General features: G+C 41.6%; 1 protein-coding gene across 1 annotated transcript in view; it reads right to left on the bottom strand.

The window, feature by feature from the left end:
• Positions 1 to 9,914: 9,914 nt before the first annotated feature.
• The window catches only part of LOC128636001 (gastrula zinc finger protein XlCGF26.1-like), a 51,582-nt gene continuing 34,700 nt past the window's right edge, over positions 9,915 to 26,796 (bottom strand). Inside the window, exon 3 of the mRNA XM_053689075.1 lies at positions 9,915 to 11,915. Coding sequence (XP_053545050.1) covers positions 10,381 to 11,915 — 1,535 coding nt within the window. The 3' untranslated portion in view covers positions 9,915 to 10,380. The remainder of the gene's footprint in view (positions 11,916 to 26,796) is intronic.

Genomic DNA, 26,796 nt, shown 5'->3' with positions numbered 1-26,796 from the left:
CGAGAATCTTTACAAAGATGCTGGGCTCTCTTCTGGCGGTTCTAAGACCGCGAGGCATAGCGGTGGCTCCGTATCTAGACGACATCCTGATACAGGCGACAAGCTTGCAAATTGCCAAGTCTCATACAGAGATAGTTCTGGCATTTCTAAGGTCGCATGGGTGGAAGGTGAATGTGGAAAAGAGTTCTCTATCACCACTCACAAGAGTCTCCTTCCTAGGGACTCTGATAGATTCTGTAAAAATGAAAATTTACCTGACGGAGGCCAGGTTATCAAAACTCTTAAATGCTTGCCGAGTCCTTCATTCCATTCCACGCCCTTCAGTGGCTCAGTGCATGGAAGTTATCGGCTTAATGGTAGCGGCAATGGACATAGTGCCATTTGCGCGCCTGCATCTCAGACCGCTGCAATTATGCATGCTAAGTCAGTGGAATGGGGATTACTCAGATTTGTCCCCTCTACTAAATCTGGATCAAGAGACCAGAGATTCTCTTCTCTGGTGGTTATCTCGGGTCCATCTGTCCAGGGGCATGACCTTTCGCAGGCCAGATTGGACGATTGTAACAACAGATGCCAGCCTCCTAGGCTGGGGCGCAGTCTGGAATTCCCTGAAGGCTCAGGGATCCTGGACTCAGGAGGAGAAACTCCTCCCAATAAATATTCTGGAACTAAGGGCAATATTCAACGCTCTTCTAGCTTGGCCTCAGCTAGCAACACTGAGGTTCATCAGATTTCAGTTGGACAACATCACGACTGTGGCTTATATCAACCATCAAGGGGGAACCAAGAGTTCCCTAGCGATGTTGGAAGTCTCAAAGATAATTCGCTGGGCAGAGTCTCACTCTTGCAACTTGTCAGCAATCCACATCCCAGGAGTAGAGAACTGGGAGGCGGACTTTCTAAGTCGTCAGACTTTTCATCCGGGGGAGTGGGAACTCCATCCGGAGGTATTTGCTTAACTGGTCCATCGTTGGGGCAAACCAGATCTGGATCTCATGGCGTCTCGCCAGAATGCCAAACTTCCTCTTTACGGTTCCAGGTCCAGGGACCCGGGAGCGAAGCTGATAGATGCTCTAGCAGCTCCTTGGTTCTTCAGCATGGCTTATGTGTTTCCACCGTTTCCTCTGCTTCCTCGACTGATTGCCAAGATCAAACAGGAGAGAGCATCGGTGATCCTGATAGCGCCTGCGTGGCCACGCAGGACCTGGTATACATACCTAGTGGTCATGTCGTCTTGTCCTCCATGGACTCTACCTTTCAATCATCCAAATCTAATTTCTCTGAGACTGACTGCGTGGAGATTGAACGCTTGATCCTATCAAAGCGTGGTTTTTCCGAGTCAGTTATTGATACTTGGATACAGGCACGAAAGCCTGTTACCAGAAAAATCTACCATAAGATATGGCGTAAATACCTGTATTGGTGCGAATCCAAGAGTTACTTGTGGAGTAAGGTTAGGATTCCAAGGATATTGTCTTTTCTCCAAGAGGGTTTGGAAAAAGGCTTATCAGCTAGTTCTTTAAAGGGACAGATTTCTGCTTTGTCTATTCTTTTGCATAAACGTCTGGCAGAAGTTCCAGACATCCAGGCTTTTTGTCAAGCGTTAGCTAGGATTAAGCCTGTGTTTAAAACTGTTGCTCCTCCGTGGAGCTTAAACTTGGTTCTTAAAGTTCTTCAAGGAGTTCCGTTTGAACCCCTTCATTCCGTTGATATTAAACTTTTATCTTGGAAAGTTCTATTTTTGATGGCTATTTCCTCGGCTCGAAGTCTCGGAATTGTCTGCCTTACACTGTGATTCTCCTTATCTGATTTTTCATTCAGACAAGGTAGTTCTGCGTACTAAACCTGGGTTTTTACCTAAGGTAGTCTCTAACAGAAATATCAATCAGGAGATTGTTGTTCCTTCATTATGTCCTAATCCTTCTTCAAGGAAGGAACAACTTTTGCATAATCTGGATGTAGTCCGTGCCCTGAAATTCTATTTACAGGCAACTAAAGATTTTCGTCAAACTTCTTCCCTGTTTGTCGTTTACTCTGGACAGAGGAGAGGTCAAAAAGCTTCGGCAACCTCTCTCTCCTTTTGGCTTCGTAGCATAATACGTTTAGCCTATGAGACTGCTGGACAGCAGCCCCCTGAAAGAATTACAGCTCATTCCACTAGAGCTGTGGCTTCCACCTGGGCCTTTAAGAATGAGGCTTCTGTTGAACAGATTTGCAAGGCTTCGACTTGGTCTTCGCTTCACACTTTTTCAAAATTTTACAAATTTGACACTTTTGCTTCTTCGGAGGCTGTTTTTGGGAGAAAGGTTCTACAGGCAGTGGTTCCTTCCGTTTAAGTGCCTGCCTTGTCCCTCCCATCATCCGTGTACTTGGCTTTGGTATTGGTATCCCATAAGTAATGGATGACCCGTGGACTGAACACACTTAACAAGAGAAAACATAATTTATGCTTACCTGATAAATTTATTTCTCTTGTAGTGTGTTCAGTCCACGGCCCGCCCTGTCTTTTTAAGGCAGATCTAATTTTTATTTAATACTTCAGTCACCACTGCACCCTATGGTTCCTCCTTTCTCGTCTTGTTTTGGTCGAATGACTGAATATGACATGTGAGGGGAGGAGCTATGTAGCAGCTCTGATTGGGTGATCCTCTTGCAATTTCCTGTTGGGGAGAGAATATATTCCATAAGTAATGGATGACCCGTGGACTGAACACACTACAAGAGAAATAAATTTATCAGGTAAGCATAAATTATGTTTTTTCATTAGGAATATGTGGGAATTAAATCCCTTTAGATTTTTCAGATATTCTAGATCTTTTTTGGGATCATGTATGAATATTATGTAATGTTTGGTGTCTTGTGCTATAGTGGGGTTTATGTACACCTTCAAAACATAGGGAGGTGGACATATATTTATTTTTATAGAATATTGTGCAATTTATTGTGTTTTTTTAACAGTAACAGTATTACTTCAACAGCAACAATTTTAGGGCAAGTTTATTTTTTATTAGGTATTTTTATTAGGCATCTTTATTATACATTTTTTAGGAATTCTTTTATTAGGAATTTTTAACAGTAATACGTTGATACAATTGGTACTGTAATAAGTACATATTTTATATGTTTCGTTTTTTTTTGGTGAACCTTGCTGGGAGTCTAATTGTACAACATTTGTAACATTCAGGACCCTGTTAAACTTTTATTGCATTCAGCCTTTCAATATCACTATGTACACACAGCAGGATATGTGATTGGCTGAAAGTAATTTTCTAATCACAGAGGCTCTTTTATAAAGCTTGTTTGAGCCCTGTGGTTGCATTCATTTTATTACACTCTTGAAAAAGTCTGAGCGTACTCAGACGAAATGTACGTAGAGTTATACTGATTTTTATTATACCACCAGTAGTAGTTTAGGTTCCAGCACCTCTCACCCAGACTTGGTACTTTCCGACTGAGATGTTCGTGCCTGGGCTGTGAATTCTAATTCCACACTGGAGGGATCATCTTATGTTTAAAATTGCTGTTTGATCTTCTAAACGTCTGTGAGTATGTATTGTGTACTTGCACTTATGTTATAATAAATTACCCTGCACTTGAATTGGGCTGTCTTCTATTCTGTCCTAGTTAATGATGGATGTACTTCTTTTTCAAGTAAGCCTCTAGCTTTTTATCCATGGGATCCTTGAAGGAACAACTATCCTCTATAGGAATAGTAGTTCTTTTAGCCAGAGTAGAGATAGCTCCTTCTACCTTAGGCACAGTGCGCCACAAGTCACGAATGGAGTCAGCGACAGGAAACATTTGTTTCAAAAACAGGGGAAGGGGAAAAAGGAATCACCGGCTTATCCCATTCCTGAACTATAATTTCTGACATCTTATCTGGAAAAGGAAAAACTTCCGGAATATGGAGAATCATAAACTCTATTAAGTTGACTTCTTAGGGTTGACAACGACAGAAGGTTCCGAGTAGTCCAAAGCAGCTAGTACCTCCTTCAGAAGTAACCGGAGGTGTTCAAGCTTAAATCTGAAATTAACTTCTTCAGATTCAGTAGAATTTTCCCCATATTGTCAGAATCTGAAATATCACCATCAGAAGCTACTGATGTATTCTCTTCATCAGACACTTGGGAGAGGGAGAGGTTGACCAGTGCAGATTTAGAGGGATCAGAAACTTTACTAGCAGAAATATGTCTAGAATTTCTCTTACACTTGCCTGGAGTAGGGAAAGCAGATAAAGTTGCACACACCGCAGAGGTTATCTGCGCAGCAATATCTCCTGGCAAATAAACACCCCCATGGAGGTTGAGAGGAACCGCAGGACACTGCATGTGAAACTATCAGGGCTTGAGACATATGAAGAGAAAGCTGAGGGATATCATGAACAGCATTGTCCTGAGAGACATATGGACATATGGCTCAGAAGGGAGTAATTTGTCTTTAAATTTCAAGGTCTTAGATAAGCATGTGGCTCAAATTTGCACAGGGGGAACAACCTGAGCCTCCAGGCAAAGCAAACATTTATCAAAAGAAAACAAATTTATGCTTACCTTATAAATTTCTATCTGGGCATAGTGAGTCCACAATTCATTCCAAATACAAGTGGGATATTCACTCCTGGCCAACAAGAGGCGGTAAAGAGCACCCCAGCAAAGCTGTTAAGTATCATTTCCCTTACCATAACCCCCAGTCATTCGGCCAAAGGGAACGGAAAAAGAAGTAACACAAGTATATAGATTTGCCTGAGGTTTGTACAAAAAAAAAACCTATCATCTGAATTTAAACAAGGGTGGGTCGTGGACTCTCTATGCCCGGAAATAAATAAATTTATCAGGTAAGCATACATTTTGTTTTTTCTTATGGCATAAAGAGTCCACGATTCATTCCAATTACTAGTGGAGACCAATACCCAAGCTAGAGGACACAGAATGAAAGGGAGGGAGAAACAAGACAGTTGGGCCTAAACCGAAGGCACCGCTTGAAGAATCTTTCTCCCATATGAAGCCTCAGCCGAAGCAAAATTATCAAATTTGGAAAAAGTATGAATAGAGGACCATGTGGCAGCCTTGCAAATCTGTTCAACAGAAGCTTTATTTTTGAACGCACAAGAAGAGAAGACTGCTTTAGTGGAATGAGCCGTAATTCTCTCAGTAAATAACTTCTCAACCAGAGAGAAATAGTGGGAGAAGAGGCCTTCTGACCCCTACGTTTACCATAGAAAACAACAAACAAGGTAAAAGTCTGCTGAAAATCCTTAGTTGCTTGAAGATAACATTTTAAAGCACGCACAACATCCAAATTATGCAAAAGACGTTCCTTCTGGGAAGGATTAGGAAAAAAGGAACAACAATTTCCTGATTAATATTGCAATCCGACACTACTTAAGGGAGAAACCCTAGCATAGTACGAAGGACTGCCTTATCAGCATGAAAAACAAGGTAAGGGGAATCACACTTCAGAGCCGAAAGCTCAGAGACTCTGCGAGCAGAACAATAGCAATAAGAAACAAAACCTTTCAAGATAGTAACTTAATATCAACAGAATGCATCAAACGGAGCCTGCTGCAAAACTTTAAGAACAAGATTAAGGCTCCAAGAAGAAGCAACCAATTTAAACACAGGCTTAATTCTGAACAAAGCCTGAACAAAAGATTGACCGTCTGGCAGTTCTTTTTGCAGAAGAATAGACAAAGCCGAAATCTGACCCTTCAGAGTATTGACTGACAAACCTTTCTCCAGCCCTTCATGAAGAAAAGCCAAATTTGGAGGTATTTACGCAATACCCCATGGTAAATTGTACAAGTAACAGGCTTACGTGTCTGAAGCATAGTATCTATGACTTTCTCAGAAAAACCCACGCCCGCCTAGCAAAAACTAGGTGTTCACTCTCCAAGAAGTCAGTTTCAGAGAATCTATATTTGGATGAAGAACCCTGAAGTAGAAGGTCCTTCCTTATCAGATCCACGAATCAGATCCTGCGAGGCCATGCTTCCCAGTCTGGGATATAGACGGCAGAGAGATGACAAGCTAGAGACTCCGCCCACTGAAGAATGTCAGTCACCTCCATTGATAAGGAGCTCCGAGTTCCTCCCTGGTGATTGATGTAGGCTACTGAAGTGATGTTGCCCGACTGAAATCTGATAAACTGGAGCAAGACTAGCTGAGGCCAGGCTGTCAAAGCATTGAAGATTGCTCTCAACTCTAGGATGTTTATAGGAAGAGAAGACTCCTCCTGAGTCCACAGACCCGTCGCCCTTAAGGAGCCCCAAACCACTCTGCAGCTTAATAGACTGGCATCCGTGGTCACAATCACCCAGGAAGTTCTCTGAAAACACATGCCCCGAGACAAATGATCCGGAGACATTCACCACAAGAGAGAGTCTCTTGTTAGAGGATACAGAACTATTCTATGCAAAAGATATGAGTGGTCTCCGCTCCATTGAGTGAGTATGCATAGTTGCAGAGGTCTCAGATGTAACCAAGCAAAAGGAATGATGTAGATACGAGCAACCATCAGACCAATCACCTCCAAGCATTGAGCCACTGATACACGAATCGTAAACTTGAGAGAAAGGCATGAAGCAAAAAGTTTGGATTTTTTGACGTCCGTCAGAAAGATCCTCATAGAAAGGGAATCCATAATTGTTCCTAAGAAACATAACCTTGTATCTGGTACAAGGGAACTCTTCCCCAGATTCACTTTCCACCTGTGGGAATGTGGAATAGACAACATCTCTGTATGAGATTTTGCTTGATGAAAAGATGGCACTTGAACAAAGAAGTCGTCCAGATAAGGCGCCACAGCAATGCGCTGGGACCTGACCACTGCCAAAGGAGCCCCCAGAACCTTTGTGAAAGTCCTGGGAGCAGTAGCAAGGCCAAAGGGAAGGGCAACAAACTGGAAATGTTTGTTTAGGAAGGCAAACCTCAGATACTGGTAAGATCCCTGTGAATGGGAACATGAAGATACACGTTTTTCAGATCTATGGTCGTCATAAATTGACCCTCTTAAACTAAAGGAAGAATAGCCAGCCGGATGGTTTCTATTTTGAAGGACGGAACCCTGAGGAATTGGCTTAGACGCTTTAAGTCCAGAATGGGACGGATAGTGCCCTCCTTTTTGGGAACTACAAATAGATTTGAATACAATCTTAGACCCCGATCCTCTAGAGGAACTGGAACAATCACTCCCAGGGATGATAGGTCCTTTAAGCAATTTAAGTAAGCCTCTCTCTTTATCTAGTTCGCAGATATCCTTGACAGGTGGAATCTGCCCCTGGAAGGACAAGATTTGAATCCTATTCTGTAACCATAGGATACTATGTCTATGTCCCTAGGATCGGGGATATCCTGTATCCAAGCCAAAAGAATGAAAGCCTGCCCCCAGCTTGATCCACTACAGGATCGGAGGCAGCCCCTTCATGTTGATTTGGAATCCGCGGAAGGCTTCTTGGCTTGCTTCCCTTTATTCCAAGGCTGACTGGACCTCCAAGAGGACTTGAATTGATCTGATTTGGAAGAGGAAGACTTGTCTCTTAAAGTTATGAAAGGAGCGAAAATAAGAACTCTGGCGACCCTTAGGTCTATTCTTTTTATCCTGACGTAGGAAAGAGCCCTTTCCCCCTGTAATGTCGGAAATTATTTCAGCCAGACCTGTACCAAACAAGGTTTTACCCTTATAATGCAAAAATTAAAGCTTGTACTTAGATGTAACATCTACAGACCAAGATTTTAACCACAGAGCTCTGCAAGCTAAAACAGTGAAACCAGAAATCTTAGCACCCAACATAAGAACTTGCATGTTGGCATCACAAATAAAGGTATTGGCTAACTTGGGAGCCTTGATCCTGTCTTGGATCTCCTCTATAGTAGTCTCTTCTACGATAAGATTAGATAAGTCATCGCACCAATAAGATGCTACCCCTGCAACTGTGGCAATACTAGCAACAGTTTGCCACTGTAATCAATTATGAATGTACATTTTCTTCAAAAAAAAGCCTCTAGCTTCTTAACAATAGGATCCTTGAAAGAACAACTATCTTCAATGAGAATAGTTGTTCTTTAAGCCAGAGTAGAGATAGCTCCCTCTACCCTTGGGCACTGTGCACCATGAGTCACGAATAGCATTAGCAACAGGAAACATCTTTTTAAAAACATCCCATTCCTGAGTTATGATATCTGCCATATGGTCTGGAACTGGAAACACTTCCACAAATGAGGATACGTCATATACCCTATTTAGTTTACTAGACCTCTTTGGATGAAGCCTATTCATCTGTTGCAGAGAATCCAAAGTAGCAAAAACCTCCTTTAAAAGTACTCATAGGTGTTCTAATGTAAATCTTAAATTAATCTCCTCTGAATCTGTAGCACTGGTCATTACAGCATCAGAATCCGATAACTCACCCTCAGAAGCTACTGAGGAATCATCCTCATCAGATCTGGGAAAAACTGACTAACGCAGCTTTAGCGGAGTTAGAACCCTTGGACTAACTCTTGCGTTTACCAGCAACCGGAAAGGCTGATAAGGCTGCAGACAAAGCAGATGGTAAATAAATCTGATGGTAAATAAACACCCCCAGGAGGCTGAGAGGAACCGCAGGGCACTTCATGTGAAACGGAAACGGACGTCTGAGAAGATAACTGAGGCACGGCCTGGACAACATTATCCTGAAAGACAGACTCAAAAGGTATTTTATCATTAAACTCTAAAGTCTTATCGAAACATGTGGAACAACTGCTTAGGAGGCACAATCTGAGCCTCCAAACAAAGTAAACATTTAACAAAATGAGCTGCTATATTTTGATCAGAATCCATAGTAGCAAAAGTATTGGAAATTCTTACAGAATTAAACTAACTATAATATAATGCAAAAGAAAATTGTAGTAAAATACCCCACTGCAGAATGAGATCAGAAGCAAAAACACTATCTCTATATACTCTACAGACTGACTGAGGCAACTCACCACACCGGAACCAGGAGCTCCCACTAGCAACTCTATCAAAGGAAAAGGCTAAGAAACTATTCTATCCTTCTGTTATCCTAGTCAACAGGATAAAAAAATGCCTTCAGCAGCAGCTCCAAGCAGCACGCCAGCAGCACAAATCTAACCCATATATCAGAGATAGATGCTGGGGAGGCTGCAGACACAGAGGAACTATGTTACATATGTGGTGCTCATGCTCCAGAGTAACTGAATATTGTATATGTATTGTATAAATTATATAAACACAAACATGGTGCCCACCCCACAGACCCTAATGTACCAGACTATAACTAAATTACAGAATAAAACAAAAGGCTCTCTCCACTTAATAATGATCAATAGTGCCAAAGAAAATATTCCTAAATATTGGAAATCCCCTAAAACCCATCACTTAAGGACTGGCACACACAGACCACAACTAGAATGCTTCCACTTTATGAAATCATACAAAATGGAAACATACTATGGCATGGCAGACCTCGGGGCAGGTTTCTCCCTCCCAAGTGGCTAATATAAAAACATGAAACATATGGGCTCCCTCCTTCCAGTTGGCCACCACATTACCTTAACTTTCAACTTATTCTACCCTCCTCTCTTCCACACTTTTTTCTTTCTAACTTCCTATCACCTATAACTGCACTATTTTTATTTTTCACACTCAGTACAAGACCACACACCTTTAACTTTTTCACCGTTCCATAATGTTTTATCTGAGAAGCTCTCAATACACAAATCCTAAGATGTTTCCTTTCTCCTGTACCTGAAGAACCTCAGAATAAAAATCTCTAATATGGACTGGAAGTCACACTCTCATAAAAGAATAACAACATGCGCATCAAAGGTCAACTAACCATAACAGTATCCTGTATTACTGAAAATGGACTTAGACTTATATCTCACAACCTATAAAGAAATGGAAACATACAGCAATTCTTCTTAAGCATTTTTAATTGACAGCGCTTTATGTCGCTGTAAAAGTACAGTGTTGTACTTTTACAATTGATCAATAAAACTGATTATATTAACCAAAAAAAGAAAAGAAAGACATGTAAGGAAGTCAGACAGCAAATAATAAACAGCCAGAACCTTGCACTTGATTAGCTAGTACACTAGCTATCATCTATGGTATATAAAATTATTTAACATTAGAGCATACCTATTTGAGTTAGACTCCCATAGTCAATGAGTGTAGGATGCTCAATTGGCAATAATTAGGAAAGTGATAGCTATCACGTGTTCTCTGAAGTATAGTTTTAATTGAATATCAACATAAATTATTTGTGAATTCTCTAATAAGTAACAAAAATATATATCTTGGTAACAACATTTCCTAGATCCTGAAAAGTAAACTACTAACAATCAATTTCCCAGTAAAACATTTCTTACACTCAGAAGATCAAGATGCTTTATCTCTTCTATGAGATTTCTGGTGTTTACTAAGAGATGATTTCCTGGCAAAATATTTCCCACATTTTGAACATGAAAATGTTTTTTCTCCAGTATGTATTTTCAGGTGATTACTAAGAGATGATTTCAAAGCAAAACATTTCCCGCACTCAGAACATGAAAACGCTTTCTCTCCTGTATGCGTTTTTAAATGATTACGAAGATCAGATTTCAAGGCAAACGATTTCCCACACTTTGAACACAAAAATACTTTCTCTCTTGTATGAATTTTCTGGTGTTTCCTAAGATCTGATTTCCCAAAAAAACATTTCCCACACTCAGAGCATGAAAATCCTCTCTCTCCTGCATGCATTTTCAGGTGTTTACTAAGATCTGATTTCCAAGCAAAACATTTCTCACACTTAGAACATGAAAATGGTTTCTCTCCTGTATGAGTTTGCTGGTGTTTCCTAAGATATGATTTCCAAGCAAAACATTTCCCACAGACAGAACATGTAAATGCTTTCTCTTCTGTATGAATTTTCTTGTGTTTACTAAGATCATATTTCCAGGCAAAACATTTCCCACACTCAGAACATGAAAATCCTCTCTCTACTGTATGCATTTGCAGGTGATTACTAAGATCTGATTTCCAGGCAAAACTTTTCCCACACTCAGAACATGAAAATGCTTTGTTTACTATATGAATTTTCTGATGACTAATAAGACTTGATTTCCGAGAAAACCATTTCCCACATTCGGAACATGAAAATGTTTTCTCTCCTGAATGAATTGTCTGATGAGCAATAAGATGTGTTTTCCGAGTAAACCACTTCCCACATTCAGAACATGAAAATGGTCTCACTCCTGTATGAATTTTTCGATGAGATATAAGAGTTGGTAGTTGAGTAAAACATTTTCCACATTCAGCACATGAAAATGCTTTCTTTCCTGTATGAACACTCTGGTGGTTAATGAGATGTGCCTTTTGCCTAAAAAATTTCCCACATTCAGAACAAAAAAATGGTTTTTCACCCGTATGAAGTTTCCGATGACTCATAAGGGCTTGTAGATGAACAAAACATTTCCCACATTCAAAACAAGAAAATGCTTTCTCTTCTGTACGCATTTTTTGATGAACTTTTTGATGGCGAGTAAGCGCTTGTTGATGAGTAAAATATTTTCCACATTCAGAACATGAAAATAAACACTCTCCCGTATGAATTTTCTGATGAGTAATTAGATTTGATTTCCGAGTAAAACATTTCCCACAATCCATACATGAAAATGCTTTTTCGCCAGTATGTGTTACCTGATGAGTAATGAGTTGTGCTTTTCGAGTAAAACATCTGCCACATTCAGAACATGAAAATGCTTTCTCTTCTGTGTGGATTTTCTGATGCCTAATAAGGCTTGTTATATTAGTAAAACACTTCCCACATTTCAAACATACATATTCCATATTACTACTTTGATTCTGAACAACGTTAAATAAAGCATCAGCATTCTGATCATGACTGGGATTGTTACCGTCTGTGAATGTATCTGTTGGAAAAAAAAGATACAGTAAGAGTAATGTTATTCATCAATATCACAATTATTTTACTGAGAACATTTTAAATGGGGTCTCTAAATAATATAGTAAAACAACAAAACACAATGACTGTTTTAATTAAGAGTTTACAATCCCGAGGTGCAACTTTCTCCAACTATATTGCTAGAGCTTAAGGGCAATTTGCTGGGCAGTGGGCACTAGGAACTATTTTTCAAAACTCTATGGCATCCCCTCACAGAAATAATGACCATATTTTATATTATAGAATTAACAATAGGTAAACTATTCACTGCTAAAACAAACTTTTTTCTTCCAACTAAAGGGACACTTAACACCTGCCTTCTAAAATCCTTAAAACTAACTCCTTCTGATTAATCAAAACCAAGTAGCATGGATGTCTATGCCATCTTGTTTAGAAAAGTGTTTTCAATTACAATGTTGTACCTGTGCTTAATGCTTGTATGCATGCTGCCATATTGTAACTTGCGTTACACGCGGGCACAGCGCACGGCACAGTGTTTAATTATGTACGCTGTTTAGAGAGCAATCACATCTGCAGCACGCGCTCTCACTCACTTATGTAATACAATGTTAAAAATATATTTTATTACTATATCTGGCACAAAAAAATAATTTCTTCACACACTGCAGAACACACTCTGCATGCCTCACAGTTAGGGTATGCTGCAGATGTGATTGCTCTCTAAACAGCATACATAATTAAACACTGTGCCATGTGCATCATGTGACAGCTGTGCCCGCGTGTAACGCAAGTTACAATATGGCAGCATGCATACAAGCATTAAGCACAGGTACAACATTGTAATTAAAAACACTTTTTTTTAAACAATTTGGGGTAAACTGACAAGACATCCATGCTTACTTGATTTTGAGTAATCAGAAGGAGTTAGATTTAAGGCTTTTCAGCAGGTGTTAAGTGTCCCTTTAAGGTTAAAACTATTATGTCATATTTCAATAAGTGGTCCATACAAATTATACATTGTTTTTAACAGGCACTGATTAAAAATATTCTACTATTATATTTAAAAAACAAAACATAATTTATGCTTACGTAATAAATTCATTTATTTTATAGTGGTGAGAGTCCATGATTCATTACTCCTGGGAATTACCTTTCCCTACCACTAGGGGGAGGCAAAGATTCCCAAACCCCAAGAGCTCTATAAAACCACTCCCACCTCACAGGCACCTTGGTCTAATGTATAGCCAAGCAAAAAGAGGTAGGAAAAAGAATTAAGAGCAATAAAAGGAGTTAGGGGGGGGGGGGGGATTTGATTAAGAAAAAAAACAACATCAGGTAAGCATAAAATATGTTTTCTTTCATACAGGCTGTGAGAGTCCACAATCCATTACTCCTGAGAACCAAAACCCAAGCTGTGGAGTCCACAAGTAATGAGACATAAAGGGTGGGATTTAGAAACATCTTTTTCACTGAAAAACTAAATCCCAAAATGAGCATTCTTTTTTTAATGCACCTAAAATTTTAACAATCAGGAAAAATCAAACAGGCTGAAACCTCATTCTGAAAAGCCCAAAATGTGGCAACTAACCTAGAAGAATTAGCAGTAATCCCTTTTGGTGGAGGCTGACCTGCCTCCAATCAAGCCTTATGAATTGAAAGTTTCAACCAGGAGTCCAAAGAAACAGCAGAAACATTCTGTCATTTCCTAGAACCAAAAAAGTTAACAAAAAAAACGAGACGTTTCTCTGAAAGCCTTAGTAGAATCAGTGTAATACTTCAATGCTATGGCAACATCCAAATTATGCAAAGATCTCTCTGAAGCATTCTTGGGATTAGGACACAAAGGAACAACGATTTTCCTACTGATATTATCTGGAGACACAACTTTAGGCAAGAAATTAAACTTATTCCTTAAGACTGATGAAAGGTAAGGAGGATCACAAGAAAGAGCAGATAATTCTGAAACTTCTAGCAGGAGTAAGCCAAAAAGAAACAAAACCTTCCAACAAAAGGAAATTTATGCTTACCTGATAAATTGATTTACTGAGTCCACGGTTTTCATCCTTACTTGTGGAATATACAGCAGAGCTGTCTATATAGCTCCTCCCCTGACTACACCCCCAGTCATTCGACCGAAGGCATAGGAAGAAAAAGGAGAAACTAAAAGGTGCAGAGGTGACTTAAGTTTTAAACAAAAAGATTACTATCTGTCTTGAATAGACAGGGCGGGCCGTGGACTCGGTACATCGTAAAAGAAATCAATTTATCAGGTAAGCATAAATTTCCTTTTCATTTACAAGATGTACCAAGTCCACGGTTTTCATCCTTACTTGTGGGATACCAATACCAAAGCTTTAGGACACGGATGAACGGGAGGGACAAGACAGGAACCTAAACTGAAGGCACCACTGCTTGAATAACCTTTCTCCCAAAAATAGCCACAGAAGAAGCAAAAGTATCAAATTTGTAAAATTTTGAAAATGTATGAAGGAAAACCAAGTAGCTGCCTTACAAATCTGTTCAACAGAGGCATAGTTTTTAAAAGCCCATGTGGAAGCCACCGCTCTAGTAGTAATTCTGTCAGGAGGCTGCTGTTCAGCAGTCTTGTATGCCAAACAGATGATGCTTTTCAGCCAAAAAGAAAGAGAGGTAGCCGTAGCTTTTTGACCCCTGCGCTTTCCAGAATAAACAACAAACAGAGATGTTTGACGGAAATCCTTGGTCGCTTGCAAGTAAAATTTCAAGGCACAAACCACGTCCAAATTATGTAACAGACGCTCCTTCTTAGAAGAAGGATTAGGACACAATGAAGGAACAACAATTTCCTGATTAATATTCTTATTTGAAACAACCTTTGGAAGAAAAACAGGTTTTGTACGCAACACCACCTTATCAGAATGGAAAATAAGATAAGGCGAATCGCATTGTAGCGTAGATAGCTCAGAAACTCTTCGAGCAGAAGAGATAGCAACTAAAAACAGAACTTTCCAAGATAAAAGCTTAATATCAATGGAATGCATGGGTTCAAACGGAACCCCTTGAAGAACATTAAGAACTAAATTCAAACTCCATGGCGGAGCAACAGGTTTAAACACAGGCTTAATCCTAACCAAAGCCTGACAAAATGACTGGACGTCTGGAACATCTGCCAGACGTTTGTGAAGTAAGATTGACAAAGCAGAAACTGTCCCTTTAAGGAACTAGCTGATAACCCCTTCTCCAATCCTTTTTGGAGAAAAGACAAAATCCTAGGAATCCTGATCTTACTCCATGAGTAGCCTTTGGATTTGCACCAATAAAGATATTTATGCCATATCTTATGATAAATTTTGCTTCTGGGCCTGAATCAAGGTATTAATGACCGACTCAGAGAAACCACGCTTAGATAAAATCAAGCGTTCAATCTCCAGACAGACAGCTGTAGAGAAACTAGATTTGGATGTTGAAACGGACCCTGAATGAGAAGGTCCTGTCTCAGAGGCAGTTTCCACGGTGGCAGAGATGACATTTCCACCAGGTCTGCATACCAAGTCCTGCGTGGCCACGCAGGCGCTATCAAGATTACCGAAGCCCTTTCCTGCTTGATTCTGGCAATCAGACGAGGAAGGAGAGGAAAAGGAGGAAACACATAAGTCAGGTTGAACGACCATGGTACTGCTAGAGCATCTATCAGTACTGCTTGAGGATCCCTTGACCTGGACCCGTAACAATGAAGTTTGGCATTCTGATGAGATGCCATCAGATCCAATTCTGGTGTGCCCCATTGAAGAATCAATTGTGCAAACACTCCCCCGGATGAAAAGTCTGACGACTTAGAAAATCCGCTTCCCAGTTCTCCACTCCTGGGATATATATTGCTGATAGATGGCAAGAGTGAGTCTCTGCCCATCAAATTATTTTGGCAACCTCTATCATTGCTAGAGAACTCTTTGTTCCCCCTTGATGATTGACATATGCTACATTCGTGATATTGTCCAACTGGAATCTTATGAACTTGGCCGAAGCCAGCTGAGGCCACGCCTGAAGCGCATTGAATATCGCTCTCAGTTCTAGAATATTTATTGGTAGTAGTGACTCTACCTGAGTCCACACACCCTGAGCTTTCAGGGAATTCCAGACTGCGCCCCAGCCCAAGAGGCTGGCGTCCGTCGTCACTATGACCCATGCTGGCCTGCGGAAGCACATTCCCTGGGACAGATGATCCTGTGACAACCACCAAAGAAGAGAGTCTCTGGTCTCTGGATCCAGATTTATCCGTGGAGATAAATCCGCATAATCCCCATTCCACTGTCGAAGCATACACAGTTGCAGTGGTCTGAGATGTAAACGAGCAAACGGAACTATGTCCATTGCCGCCACCATTAGTCCAATTACCTCCATACACTGAGCCACTGACGGACGAGGAATGGAATGAAGTGCTTGGCAAGTGGTTAAGATGTTTGATTTTCTGACCTCCGTCAGAAAAATCTTCATGTCCACTGAGTCTATCAGAGTTCCTAGGAATGGAACTTTCGTTAGAGGAACCAGTTAACTCTTTTTTATGTTCACCTTCCACCCGTGAGTTCTGAGAATGGTCAACACGATGTCCGTGTGAGATTTGGCTAGAAGATAAGTTGATGCCTGGATCAAGATATCCTCCAGATAGGGCGCCACTGCTATGCCCCGCGACCTTAGAACCGCCAAAAGGGACCCTAGCACCTTTGTGAAAATTCTGGGAGCTGTGGCCAACCCGAAAGGAAGGGCCACAAACTGGTAATGTTTGTCCAGGAAGGCGAACCTGAGGAACTGGTGATGATCTTTGTGGATAGGGATGTGAAGATACGCATCCTTCAAATCCACGGTTGTCATATATTGTCCCTCCTGGATCATTGGTAAGATTGTCCGAACAGTTTCCATCTTGAACGATGGCACTCTGAGGAATTTGTTTAGAATTTTTAGATCTAAAATCGGTCTGAAAGTTCCCTCTTTTTTCGGAACCACGAACAGATTGGAGTAAAACCCTCTTTGAATTCTAGACGATACTCCTGGGTCACAATATCTAATGCCCAGACATCCTGAACGTCTCTTGCCCAAGCCTGAGCGAAGAGAGAAAGTCTGCCCCTTAGTAGATCCGGTCCCGGATCCGGGGCTGCCCCCTTCATGCTGTCTTGGTAGCAGCCGTGGGCCTCTTGGCCTGTTTCCAGTTCTGGTTAGGTCTCCAGACTGCATTGGACTGTGCAAAATGTCCCTCCTGCTTTGTGGCGGAGGCGGAAGTAGAGGGTCCACCCTTAAAGTTTCGAAAGGAACGAAAATTATTTTCTTTGGCCCTTATTTTAACCAACTTGTCCTGAGGAAGGGTATGGCCCTTACCTCCCGTAATGTCGGAAATGATCTCCTTCAGTTCAGGCCCGAATAGGGTCTTACCTTAAAAAGGAATAGTCAACAGCTTAGATTTTGATGACACATCAGCAGACCAAGACATAAGCCATAACGCTCTACGTGCTAAAATGGCAAAGCCTGCATTCTTTGCCGCTAACTTAGCCATTAGGCATCAGTAATAAAAGAATTAGCTAGCTTAAGAGCCTTAATTCTATCCAAAATATCCTCTAAAGGGGTCTCAACCTTAAGAGACTCCTCTAGAGCCTCGAACCAGAATGCTGCTGCAGTAGTTACTGGAACAATGCACGCTATAGGTTGTAGAAGAAAACCCTGATGAATAAACAATTTCCTTAACAGACCCTCTAATTTTTTTATCCATAGGATCTTTGAAAGCACAACTGTCCTCGATAGGTATAGTTGTACGCTTAGCCAGGGTAGAAATAGCACCCTCCACCTTAGGGACCGTCTGCCAGGAGTCCCGAATGGTGTCAGATATGGGAAACATTTTCTTAAAAGTAGGAGGGGGAGAGAACGGAATGCCTGGTCTATCCCATTCCTTAGTAACAATGTCCGAAATTCTTTTAGGGACTGGAAAAACATCAGTGTAAGTAGGAACCTCTAGATATTTATCCATCTTACACAATTTCTCTGGTAGAATGACAATAGGGTCACAATCATCCAGAGTCGCTAAAACCTCCCTGAGTAACAAACGGAGGTGTTCAAGCTTAAACTTAAAGGCAGCCATATCTGTGTCTGTTTGAGGTAACGCCTTTCCTGCATCAGAAAGTTCTCCCTCAGACAGCAAATCCCCCACCCCCAACTCAGAACACTGTGAGGGTACATCGGAGATGGCCAATAAAGCATCAGAGGGCTCAGTATTTACTCTAATACCGGACCTACTGCGCTTACCCTGCAAGATAGGCAGTTTAGATAATACCTCTGTAAGGGTAGTAGACATAACTGCAGCCATATCCTGCAGGTTGAATGAGTTAGACGCACTAGCAGTACTTGACATCGCTTGAGTGGAAGATAAGGGTTGTGACACTTGGGGAGAACTAGATGGCATAACCTGATCCTCTTCTGACTGAGAATCATCCTGAGACATACTTTTATCTGCTAAAATATGTTCTTCGCAATGTAAAGACTTCTCAGTACATGAGGGACACATTCTAAGTGGGTTCCACAATGGCTTCTAAACACATAGAACATTGGGTTTCCTCAATGTCAGACATGTTAAACAGGCTAGTAATGACCACAAACAGGCTTGAAAACACTTTATTTAGTGAAAAAATAACAATCTTAAAAAACGGTACTGCGCCTTTAAGAGAAAAAAAGCATACAATCTTTGCAAAACTGCCTGAAAACAATAAAATTGTCCCAATTTTATGGTAAAAGCATCCCAATTCTGTAGCTAAGTTTGCCCCACAAGGAAAGGAATACTTAACCCTTACCAGAAACAACAGAAAATTATAAAACGTTTATTTCAATAAAAAGCACCCCCTGCACCTCGCCACAGCCCTGCTCTGGCGCCTACCTGCCCTCAGGGGTCTGTAAAACTGGGTTAAACCTTTGTTTTGGCCCAAATACAGCTCACAAAGGCCCACGGGATTTGGAGCTTGCTGCATGCTTGAGAAAAACAACTACGCAACTGAGGCGTGAAAAAATAGGCCCCGCCCATCTCACTTGATGTCTCACAGCCCAAATTAACCGCACCAGAGCGGTCTAAAACCTAGCCATGTGGGTTCATAAACCCAGAATTGAAGTCATGTGTACCCTTCTTAAATAAAGCATAAAAACGTCTCTCCTTTAAAAACGTTATCTGCACTCCCAGACATGTAAACGTTTGCCCACAAACATTCAAACATCAGTGTCAACCATTTTTAAATATAGAACCCATATATGCAAGCTCAGTAATACCCCTCTTTATACTTTAGGATTACTGCTTACCCTCTCCCTCATGGGGATACTGTCAGCCAATTCTGAAATAATACAGTCTCTCCAGAAAAAAATGACTGAACATACCTCAATGCTTGTAGCATGAAAAACGTTCCTCACACTGAAGTTTCTTAAGCACTCCTCAGCCATTCTGTGGGAACTGCAATGGATCTTAGTAACAACTGCTAAGATCATCAGCCTGCCTGAGGGAAAATAGTACACACCGGTACCAGTTAAAATAAAAAAAACTCTTGCTTGAAGAAAAGAAAAACTAACATTTTATCACCTCTTTCACTTTACTCTTCCTAGTACTTAGAGTAGGAAAAGAGAATGACTGGGGGGTGGAGCTAAATAGACAGCTCTGCTGTGGTGCTCTTTGCCACTTCCTGTTAGCAGGAGGATAATATCCCACAAGGATGAAAACCGTGGACTCGGCATATCTTGTAAAATAAATAAGCTTAATATCCACTTTATGCATGGGCTCAAATGGAGATGCCTGCAAGTTAAGGCTCCAGGGAGGAGAATTGGCTTGATTATAGGCTTCATTTTTACCCAAGCCTAAACAAAATCATAAATGTGAGTAAAATTAGCAATCTTCCTATTTAGAAAAACACAGAAAGCGAAGAAATCTGCTCTTTTTTAAAGGTCTGGCACACAGGCCCTTTTCCAAACTATCCTGAAAGAACTGCAAAATTCTAGAAATTTTAAACGAATGCCAGGAAAAGCTGTGATCTATACACCAAATAAAAGCCTTCCAGACCTTATGATCAATCCTTCTAGTCAGAGGTTTTGGATCCAGGATTAAAGTTTCAATCACAGAATCTGTGAAACCCTATACTTAAGAACTAACTGTTCAATCTCCATGAAAAAATGGACCTTGAAACACAAGGTTTGGATGCAGAGGAAGTGGCAAAGGAGGGCAACTGCACATCTGAACCAGATCTGGAAAGGCCAAGCTGGAGCAATCAGGATTAATGACAATTTCTCTAGCCTAATCTTGGAAATCACTCTGGGAAGAAGCACCAGAGGAAACATATAAGCAAGCTGAAATGACCAATGAGCTACTAGAGCATCCACAAACTCTGCCTGAAGGTTTCTGGGTCTCACAAAGTATCTAGGAAGTTTAAGGTTCAAACGAGAAGCCATCAAATCTTTGTCTGGGAGACCCCAAAGATTTACAATCTGACTGAACATGTTCTGGTGAAGAGATCACTCCCCTGGATGCAGAAACCGACAACTGAGAAAATCTGCTTCCCATTGTTTCACTCCTGGAATATGTACTGCAGAGACTATTCTGGAATTGACTAGCTGCCCATGAAAGAATTCAAGACACTTCTTTCATGGCTAGGGAACGGGTGACTGATATAAGCCCCTGCTGTGACATTTTCTGATTGAAAGCAGAGATGAGATTTCCTTTTCAAGAAAGGCCAACTCAGAAAAGCCCTGAAAATATCACATTTAAAACATTTATTGGCAACCTCGCCTCTTGGGGGGCCCAAACACCTTGTGTGTTTTCAGAGACTCACAAACAGCTCCCCAATCTGAAAGACTTGAATCTGTAGTGATTAAATTCCAGGTGGATGAGCAAAAGAAGCCCCCTAAATAATGAACTGATGATGATCCAGTCACCAGTATGAAAAATTAATCTATTTGAAATCCCAGAAAAGTAACACCTTGTCTGAGGCACTAAAGAACACTTTGGAAAATTGATCTTCCAACCATGCTATTGAAGAAACAACAACCGTTTGTTGGTGTGAGATTCTGCTAAAAGATGGAGCTTGAAACAAGATATCGTCCAGGTAAGGAAACCATGCAATACTCTGCGATCTAATCACAGACAATAGGGCACCCAGAACCTTTGTGAAAATTCTTGGAGCTGTAGACAGATCAAATGGTAGAGCAACAACTGAAAACGCTTGTCTACAAAGGTAAACCTCAGAAACTGAAAATGTTTCCTGTAGATTGGAACATGAAGATAAGCATCCTTTAAATCTACTGAGGACATAAACTGACCTTGCTGAAGAAAAGGCAGAATAGTCTAAATAGTTTACATTTTGAAAGTAGGAATTATGACAAACTTGTTCAGAACCAGAACTGGTCTTAAAGTACCTTCCTTCTTTGGAACACTGAAAAGATTTGAATAAAATAACATCCACTGTTCCTGCAAAGGAACTGGAACAATCACTCGCATAATTTCCAAATCTGAAAAAGACTGAAAAAAAAAGCTTGGGCCTTAAAGGAATTCCTTGTAACATTGGACTGAAAAACCCTTCCTCTGGGAGGCCTAGTTCTGAATCCTATTCGATAACCATGGGAAACTATATTCAGAACCCAGGGATCTGGAACAGACTGAAAACAAGCCTCCTGAAAAGGCATAACCTGCCCCCTACCAAAGACACTGGATCGGGGGCGCACCTTCATGCAGACTTGGAAGTAGGAGTGGGTTTTTGGCTTACTTGGGCCTGTTCCAATTAGCACTAGTCCTCCAGACTGGGTAGAGGGGCTAGGTTTCTGAGAGGAATCAATGTTCTATTCCCTGTTCTGACGAAATGCATAAAAACAATTGGAAGTTTTAGACTTCTTGTCTTGAGGAAGAAAAGTCCCTTTATCTCCAGTAACAGTAGAAATTATAGAATCCAAATCAGAACCAAACAATTTCTTTCCCTTAAAAGAAAAAAAAAAAGACAAAAACAGAATTTATGCTTACCTGATAAATTACTTTCTCCAACGGTGTGTCCGGTCCACGGCGTCATCCTTACTTGTGGGAATATCTCTTCCCCAACAGGAAATGGCAAAGAGTCCCAGCAAAGCTGGCCATATAGTCCCTCCCAGGCTCCGCCCACTCCAGTCATTCGACCGACGGAAAGGAGGAACAAATAGGAGAAACCATATGGTACCGTGGTGACTGTAGTTAGAGAAAATAATTCATCAGACCTGATTAAAAAACCAGGGCGGGCCGTGGACCGGACACACCGTTGGAGAAAGTAATTTATCAGGTAAGCATAAATTCTGTTTTCTCCAACATTGGTGTGTCCGGTCCACGGCGTCATCCTTACTGGTGGGAACCAATACCAAAGCTTTAGGACACGGATGAAGGGAGGGAGCAAATCAGGTTACCTAAACGGAAGGCACCACGGCTTGCAAAACCTTTCTCCCAAAAATAGCCTCTGAAGAAGCAAAAGTATCAAATTTGTAGATTTTGGCAAAAGTGTGCAGTGAAGACCAAGTCGCTGCCTTACATATCTGATCAACAGAAGCCTCGTTCTTGAAGGCCCATGTGGAAGCCACAGCCCTAGTGGAGTGAGCTGTGATTCTTTCAGGAGGCTGCCGTCCGGCAGTCTCGTAAGCTAATCGGATGATGCTTTTAAGCCAAAAGGAAAGAGAGGTAGAAGTCGCTTTTTGACCTCTCCTTTTACCAGAATAGACGAGAAACAAAGAAGATGTTTGTCTGAAATCTTTTGTAGCTTCTAAATAGAATTTTAGAGCACGGACTACGTCCAAATTGTGTAACAAACGTTCCTTCTTTGAAACTGGATTCGGGCACAAAGAAGGTACAACTATCTCCTGGTTAATATTCTTGTTAGAAACAACATTTGGAAGAAAACCAGGCTTAGTACGCAGAACCACCTTATCTGTATGAAACACCAGATAGGGCGGAGAACACTGCAGAGCAGATAACTCTGAAACTCTTCTAGCAGAAGAAATAGCAACCAAAAACAAAACTTTCCAAGATAACAACTTAATATCTATGGAATGTAGAGGTTCAAACGGAACCCCTTGAAGAACTGAAAGAACTAGATTTAAACTCCAGGGAGGAGTCAAAGGTCTGTAAACAGGCTTGATCCTAACCAGCACCTGAACAAATGCTTGAACATCTGGCACAGCTGCCAGTCGTTTGTGTAATAAGACAGATAAAGCAGAAATCTGTCCCTTTAGAGAACTCGCTGATAATCCTTTATCCAAACCTTCTTGCAGAAAGGAAAGGATTTTAGGAATTTTGATCTTATTCCATAAGAATCCCTTGGATTCACACCAGCAGATATATCTTTTCCATATTTTATGGTAAATTTTTCTAGTTACCGGTTTCCTGGCTTGAACTAGAGTATCTATCACAGAATCTGAAAACCCACGCTTTGATAGAATCAAGCGTTCAATTTCCAAGCCGTCAGCTGGAGGGAGACCAGATTTGGATGTTTGAATGGACCCTGTACAAGAAGATCCTGTCTCAAAGGTAGCTTCCATGGTGGAACCGATGACATATTCACCAGGTCTGCATACCAAGTCCTGCGTGGCCACTCAGGAGCTATCAAGATCACCAAAGCCCTCTCCTGCTTGATCCTGGCTACCAGCCTGGGGATGAGAGGAAACGGTGGAAACACATAGGCTAGGTTGAAGGTCCAAGGCGCTACTAGTGCATCCACTAGAGTCGCCTTGGGATCCCTGGATCTGGACCCGTAGCAAGGAACCTTGAAGTTCTGACGAGACGCCATCAGATCCATGTCTGGAATGCCCCATAATTGAGTCAACTGGGCAAAGATCTCCGGGTGGAGTTCCCACTCCCCCGGATGGAATGTCTGACGACTCAGATAATCCGCCTCCCAGTTTTCCACACCTGGGATGTGGATCGCAGATAGGTGGCAGGAGTGATCCTCCGCCCATTGTATTATTTTGGTCACTTCTTTCATCGCCAGGGAACTCCTTGTTCCCCCCTGATGATTGATATAAGCAACAGTCGTCATGTTGTCTGATTGGAATCTTATGAATCTGGCCTTTGCTAGTTGAGGCCAAGCCCTGAGAGCATTGAATATCGCTCTCAGTTCCAGAATGTTTATCGGGAGAAGAGACTCTTCCTGAGACCATAGTCCCTGAGCTTTCAGGGATTCCCAGACCGCGCCCCAGCCCACTAGACTGGCGTCGGTCGTGACGATGACCCACTCTGGTCTGCGGAAGCTCATTCCCTGGGATAGGTGGTCCAGGGTTAGCCACCAACGGAGTGAGTCTCTGGTCTTCTGATCTACTTGAATCACTGGAGACAAGTCTGTATAGTCCTCATTCCACAGTTTCAGCATGCACAGTTGTAATGGTCTTAGATGAATTCGCGCAAAAGGAACTATGTACATTGCTGCAACCATCAACCCTACTACTTCCATGCACTGAACTATGGAAGGACGTGGAACAGAATGAAGAACTTGACAAGCGCTTAGAAGTTTTGACTTTCTGACTTCTGTCAGAAAAATCCTCATTTCTAAGGAATCTATTATTGTTCCCAAGAAGGGAACTCTCGTTGACGGAGACAGAGAACTTTTTTCTATGTTCACCTTCCATCCATGAGATCTGAGAAAGGCCAGGACGATGTCTGTATGAGCCTTTGGTTTTGAAAGGGACGACGCTTGTATTAGAATGTCGTCCAAGTATGGTACTACTGCAATGCCCCTCGGTCTTAGAACCGCTAGAAGGGACCCGAGTACCTTTGTGAAAATCCTTGGAGCAGTGGCTAATCCGAATGGAAGGGCCACAAACTGGAAATGTTTGTCCAGAAAGGCGAACCTTAGGAACTGATGATGTTCTTTGTGGATAGGAATATGTAGGTACGCATCCTTTAGATCCACGGTAGTCATAAATTGACCTTCCTGGATAGTAGGTAGAATCGTTCGAATGGTTTCCATTTTGAACGATGGTACCCTGAGAAATTTGTTTAGGATCTTTAAATCCAGAATTGGTCTGAAGGTTCCCTCTTTTTTGGGAACTACGAACAGATTTGAGTAATATCCCATTCCTTGTTCCATCCTTGGAACTGGGTGTATCACTCCCATTTTTAACAGGTCTTCTACACAATGTAAGAACGCCTGTTTCTTTATTTGGTTTGAGGATAAAAGAGACATGTGGAATCTTCCCCTTGGGGGTAGTTCCTTGAATTCCAGAAGATAACCCTGAGTAACGATTTCTAGCGTCCAGGGATCCTGAACATCTCTCGCCCAAGCCTGAGCAAAGAGAGAGAGTCTGCCCCCCACTAGATCCGGTCCCGGATCGGGGGCTACCCCTTCATGCTGTTTTGTTAGCAGCAGCAGGCTTCTTGGCCTGTTTACCCTTGTTCCAGCCTTGCATCGGTTTCCAGGCTGGTTTGGACTGTGAGGAATTACCCTCTTGCTTAGAGGATGCAGAATTAGAGGCCGGTCCGTTCCTGAAATTACGAAAATAACGAAAATTAGACTTATTCTTGGCTTTGAAAGGCCTATCTTGTGGGAGGGCGTGGCCCTTTCCCCCAGTGATGTCTGAGATAATCTCTTTCAATTCTGGCCCAAAGAGAGTTTTACCCTTGAAGGGGATGTTAAGCAATTTTGTCTTGGATGATACATCCGCTGACCAAGACTTTAGCCAAAGCGCTCTGCGCGCCACAATTGCAAACCCTTAATTTTTCGCCGCTAATCTAGCTAATTGCAAAGCGGCATCTAAAATAAAAGAGTTAGCCAACTTAAGAGCGTGAACTCTGTCCATAACCTCCTCATATGGAGTCTCTCTACTGAGCGACTTTTCTAGTTCCTCGAACCAGAACCACGCTGCTGTAGTGACAGGAACAATGCACGAAATGGGTTGTAGAAGGTAACCTTGCTGTACAAAAATCTTTTTAAGCAAACCTTCCAATTTTTTATCCATAGGATCTTTGAAAGCACAGTTATCCTCGATAGGAATAGTAGTGCGCTTGTTTAGAGTAGAAACTGCCCCCTCGACCTTAGGAACTGTCTGCCATAAGTCCTTTCTGGGGTCGACCATAGGAAATAATTTCTTAAATATAGGAGGGGGAACAAAAGGTATGCCGGGCTTTTCCCACTCCTTATTCACTATATCCGCCACCCGCTTGGGTATAGGAAAAGCGTCGGGGTGCACCGGAACCTCTAGGAACTTGTCCATGTTGCATAATTTCTCTGGAATGACCAAGTTGTCACAATCATCCAGAGTAGATAACACCTCCTTAAGCAGTGCGCGGAGATGTTCTAATTTAAATTTAAATGTCACAACATCAGGTTCGGCCTGTTGAGAAATTTTTCCTGAATCTGAAATTTCCCCATCTGACAAAACCTCCCTCATGGCCCCTTCAGATTGGTGTGAGGGTATGACAGAGCAATTATCATCAGCGCCCTCCTGCTCTTCAGTGTTTAAAACAGAGCTATCGCGCTTTCTCTGATATGCAGGCATTTTGGATAAAATATTTGCTATAGTGTTATCCATTACAGCCGTCAATTGTTGCATGGTAATAAGCATTGGCGCGCTAGAAGTACTAGGGGCCTCCTGCGTGGGCAAAACTGGTATAGACACAGAAGGAGATGATGTAGAACCATGTCTACTCCCTTCATCTGATGAATCATCTTGGGCAACTTCATTATCTGTGACAGTACTGTCCTTACATTGTTTGGACGCTATGGCACAATTATCACACAATTTTGAAGGGGGAGACACATTGAGTTTCATACATATAGAACATAGCTTATCTGAAGGCACAGACATGTTAAACAGGCTTAAACTTGTCAATAAAGCACAAAAACCGTTTTAAAAGAAAACCGTTACTGTTTCTTTAAATTTTAAACAGAGCACACTTT

This window comes from Bombina bombina, chromosome 7 (assembly GCF_027579735.1).
Source record: "Bombina bombina isolate aBomBom1 chromosome 7, aBomBom1.pri, whole genome shotgun sequence".
In the NCBI taxonomy this organism is placed as follows: Eukaryota; Metazoa; Chordata; class Amphibia; order Anura; family Bombinatoridae; genus Bombina; species Bombina bombina.
The sequence above is the reverse complement of the archived record's forward strand: the minus strand, read 5'-3'. Positions and strand labels throughout refer to the sequence as shown.